This window comes from Cebus imitator, unplaced genomic scaffold (assembly GCF_001604975.1).
Source record: "Cebus imitator isolate Cc_AM_T3 unplaced genomic scaffold, Cebus_imitator-1.0 Scaffold28, whole genome shotgun sequence".
Taxonomy (NCBI): domain Eukaryota; kingdom Metazoa; phylum Chordata; class Mammalia; order Primates; family Cebidae; genus Cebus; species Cebus imitator.
In genome coordinates, this window is record NW_016107343.1 from 4,492,725 (window position 1) to 4,497,724 (window position 5,000).

The 5,000-nt window shown below is 41.0% G+C and overlaps 1 protein-coding gene across 1 annotated transcript in view; it reads right to left on the bottom strand.

Moving 5' to 3' along the window:
* Nucleotides 1-5,000, bottom strand: part of BUD13 (BUD13 homolog) — a 24,508-nt gene that overhangs the window by 12,732 nt on the left and 6,776 nt on the right. Inside the window, exons 3-4 of the mRNA XM_017523332.2 lie at nt 4,622-4,706; nt 1,537-2,412 (exon numbers count right to left, since the gene is read on the bottom strand). Coding sequence (XP_017378821.1) covers nt 1,537-2,412; nt 4,622-4,706 — 961 coding nt within the window. The remainder of the gene's footprint in view (nt 1-1,536; nt 2,413-4,621; nt 4,707-5,000) is intronic.

Sequence of the window (5,000 nt, forward strand, 5' to 3'; positions counted from 1 at the left end):
TCTTCTTTTTTTGCGGGTTTTTTCTGCTTCATTTTTTTTTGAGACAGTCTCAGGCTGGAGTACAGTAGCATCATCTCAGCTCACTGCAACCTCTGCCTACTGGGTTCAAGTCATTCTTGTGTCTCAGCCTCCCAAGTAGCTGGAACTACAGGCGTGCGCCACCACACCCGGCTAATTTTTGTGTTTTTTAGTAGAGAAAGGGTTTTGCCATGTTGGCCAGGCTGGTTTTGAACTCCTGACTTCAGGTAATCTGCCCGTCTTGGCCTCCCAAAGTGCTGGGATCACAGGCTTGAGCCACCATGCCTGGCCAAAGAATTCTTTAATCCCCTTGGAAGAATCTAAAAAAAATGACTTACCAAGCTAATGTACAATACTTATTTAGTTTTCCTATGAAGAATTCTCATTAACCTAAACATAAGTATGAATGACATAGGAGAAAAGCAAAGTCAGAAACAACTTTTAAGACCAACAGGTAGAAGACGGCATTCTATTACCAAGTGACCAGTGACTGTAACTGGTGTGTGAGATCTCCACACATTCCTCTATGTCAGTTATCCCACCCATGGACAGACAAAACAATTTGTAGTCAGTGCTCCATAGTGTGGCAAAAGTCAGAAATACCTAGAATACACTCTGATATCCTCAGACTAAAGGATAACAAAGTACTTTAATTTTAAAATTAAAATAGTTCCTAGAAACAAAAGAGGGAGTAAAGAAATTCACTACACAGGCCTAAGTTCTCGTGACTGTATAAGCATCACAAATCACCTCCCAAAGAGCAATCTGCAATATGTATCGACAGTCTTTAAAATGCCCACATCTTCTGACCCAGTACATCAACTTCTCAGCTTTCTAGGAGACCTATATAGAAGTGGATGAATTTCCAGGAAATCTATCTAGAAATAGATAAGGAAATAATCAAAAATGGGGACAACACTTTATGTACAAGATGTTTGTACAGACTTGCAGAAGCAAAAACTTAGAAATAACCAAAAACCTTCATTATTAGAAAAATGGTTAAGTAATTTTATGTAATGGAACACTATTAAAATTGTATTAACATAAAGATGTTTTTATGGCCTGAGGAAGACTATGTTAAGAAAGGACAGCAGACAAGATTACAAATGCAATACAAATATTCTGCATAGCCAGAGCTCAACTATATCAAAAATGCAAATCAAAAATGCAAATCAAAAACCAGAAAAGATTAAGACGACCCTGGCTGCAACACTAACAACTGCCTCTAAATAACAGAATTTTGTGTCACTTTTCTTTTTATATACTTCTGTACATTCTAAAGCTTCTGCAACAAAAAAAAAAATTGTACTTTTATATGGGGTGGGACAAGTAAATAAAAAGATATATGAAAACCTTCCTCCCTGCCACCATAATTTTTTAACTCTCCCAACCCCTGCCTCTCACTTTTCAAAACTTTCCCAAAGAAACTCCATTCTGACACCTTATAAAGCAAGTAAAGGGCCAAAAGAAAGCTCCCAGGAATACATACATCCCTCTTGTGGACAGTCATATGCTCACCTTTGGAATCAAGCTGCTGCTTATCTCCAAAATGGGATTTTGCTTGCTTTTTTCGTGGAGGAGAGAGGTCAGAGTCATACTCATATTTGCTGTTCTTTGGGAGAGACGAATGAGAGGCTCCTGACTCCTTCCAATGTGAAGAAGTCTTGCTAGAGGCTCTTTCTGGGGCTTTCCTACTTTTGGTTCTGGGCAGGGAATGAGTGACATTAGGAGCCAAATCAGGGGAGTCATGACGAGCCCTTCTGAGCTGCTGTGTGTCTGAAGAGCCAAGAGTCCTCCTAGGTTGAGATGTGTCAGGGGAGTTGTTATGGGCCCTTCTGGGGGGAGAGGTATCTGAGGAATCATGACGGGCTCGCCTAGGAGGAGAGGGATCTGGTGAATCATGACGGGCTCGCCTAGGAGGAGAGGGATCTGGGGAATCATGACGGGCTCGCCTAGGAGGAGAGGGATCTGAGGAATCATGACGGGCTCGCCTAGGAGGAGAGGGATCTGAGGAATCATGACGGGCTCGCCTAGGAGGAGAGGGATCTGGTGAATCATGACGGGCTCGCCTAGGAGGAGAGCAATCTGGTGAATCATGACGGGCTCTCCTAGGAGATGCACCTGAAGAATTATGCTGAGGCTTCCTGGGGGGAGAAGGATCAGGAGAATCATGACGGGCCCTCCTTGGGGGTGAAGTATCTGAGGTGTCATGACGGATCCTCTGGGGAGATGTGTCTGAGTCATGACAAGCCCCTCTGAGGAGAGAAGGATCTGGGGAGTCATGACGGGCCCTCCTAGGAGATGAATCCGGGGTATCATGATGGACTCTCCTAGGAGATGAATCTGGGGTATCATGACGAAAATGCCCATGTGAGGGTAGGTCTTCGTTGTGGCCTAAATACAAATAACAAATAGTCAGATTCCCACAAATGCTCTATCCCTCTGAACCCACTTCACACCCAGTTTCAAAAGATGCTCCAGCAGCACATACCTCAGAATTGCTCAGAAAGCCCAAAAGGCCTGCAGTTTCCTTGCTTAGGGGCAGCAAACAACATTCATGAATATCTTAAGAATAACCCCTCTTATTAGCCTACCAAGTCATAAATTTGCAAAGTATTTCCAGTACATTTTTCATATTATACTCTATAAGATAAGCAGGGCAGGTACCCTTGTATTACAGCATGATGTTTTCAGCTGAGGAGCTGAGTGATTTCTGACCTAAGGTCACAGCCACTAAGATGAAGACACAGGCCAGAATCCAAGTCTTCTAACTCCCAGTCCAATGCTCTTTCTAAACCCTCATTTGTGCAGAGTTAGCAGACAGTGGCTCCTACTGATATTTAGTCTAGATACTTTATAGTTCATACTCACCCTTCTTTCAAAAGGTAAATTGACTAAACCAGTGAACATCAAAATAAAATGTTGTTAACTATTTAATCCATTTCACTGTGCTCTCTATTAGAGAGGGGAAAAATCCCCACCAAAAGAAAAAAAAAAGGAACAAGCATTTACCAATCACCTACTGTGTGCCAATGTTTTATAGAGGTTACCTGATTCAATTCTCATAACAAGCCTGGGACATAAATATTGTCATTTCCATTTTACACATGAGGAAGCTGATACTCAGAAAGATTAACTTGCCAAAGTCATACTGCTAATAAGTGGTGGAGATATATTTAAATTCAACTCTATTTGACTCCAGAGTCCATGTGCAATCTTTAAAATATGTAAATCTTTAAAGTGAAAATACATAGTTTGAGACTTTCCATTTTCAGAGGCACCGCAGAATAGAATATCTATATCAACTGGAACGGTTTCAAATTCCAGTTCTTCCTCTACCTCTATTTCTTGTCATTGAGCTCCATAGCCCAAATACAAATAACAGCTAGGCAGGACCTGATGAATACTTGTTAAATAGATCAGTTAAACGAAGTCAACTCCTTTAGCTTGGGGAACAGGCCTATCTGATTAGAATCCACTCCACAGAGAAAAGTATGATGTCTGTGGGGAGCCTAACAGCAAATCTAAAGGAAGTAAGGGTCAGAGATTGGTGAGCATATTTCCAGTAATAAATTGGGATAGGGAAGTGGGAGTAAGGCAGAAGAAAAGGAGAGGGGGAGGGGGAAGAGGAAGGGAGGGAGAGAGGGAGGGGGACGGGGGGGGAGAGAGAGAGAGAGAGAGAGAGAGTGTGTGTGTGTGTGTATGTGTGTGTGTGACTTTCTACACATTCAGATACAGAAGAAAAAGCACTCTGTGTGTGTGCATGTGTGTGTGTCTTTCTAAACATTCAGATACAGAAGAAAAAGTATTGTGTGTGTCTGTGTGTGTGTGTGTCTTCCTAGACAAACAGATATAGAGATCAAAAGATTTTCTTTGGAAAAGTATTCTGATTAGGCTACAAAAATCAAAACTCTACTAGCTATTCAACAATTCTACAAATATTTACTAGGTAGCTCCTCGTGCTAGACAGGGGAATATCATGACAAATAAGACTAGACTATGCTCAAACAGATGTGATAAACAAATGCTTTTTATCCAATTCTCAAGGACTTACATTTTTTTAAAGACAGTTAAATTATAAATACTAGCTTAAGAAGAGTCTAGAGTGGGCAAGTGGAGGGTAATGCACTGTAAAATACCAATATTTAAGGAAAGAAGAGAGAAATTTACTAACACAAATAAACAGAACAAAAAACATTGGTCCTTGACCCCCCAGAAATGAGCTGCTTCATTGTGAAAGAGGACAGAGGTAGCTAATGTCTCCAAATTCTGTTCCTGTTTCTTGTAAACTCCCCTGAAGTCTTGCCTATATCAAGTGCTCTCCTATTCTGGGTCAAAGAGGAATGGGTACTCAAAGGCCTCCAAATTAGTCACCAACCTCAGTAACCCTAATGCCAAAATATAAGAGAAAGGAATATTTGGTCTCTAAGTTCCCATGTCTTACTACCTCTGAAGAAGTCCAGATTCCTTTTTCCTGCTATATTTTTCAGGATCAATGAAAAGCTAAAACAAATTATGCATTCTTCTAAAAGAAAAGTATAGGAAAAGAAAAAAGACCTCCCCTACTAATGGAAATTTAGATGTGTGTTTTGTTGGAACTCACCTCCCAGAAGCTTCCATTTGGCACTGGAACGAAAGGCCTCCATCTGCTTCACCTCTTCTGGTCGCTCATCCACAAACTCTGCCACCTGCAGGAGTAAAGATTTCCTATACTGAGGAAATCCACAGGATCCCACCAAGAAGCATTGTCTCAAGAACCTGAAGTTACAACTATTCTGATTCCTAACATAAGGGCACACACATATCCAAAACGTCATGAAGAAATAAGCAGGAGTCTTCAGTTATGTTTCCTCCATAAACATCTGATTGTCACTGTATTGGTTTAATTGTAGATCCTTCTCTAACTAATCAATTTCCCTGCAAAGGTTAATTTCTTTCATTACAAAGCTTTTTATTAACCTGCTAGGTACACAACAGCCACT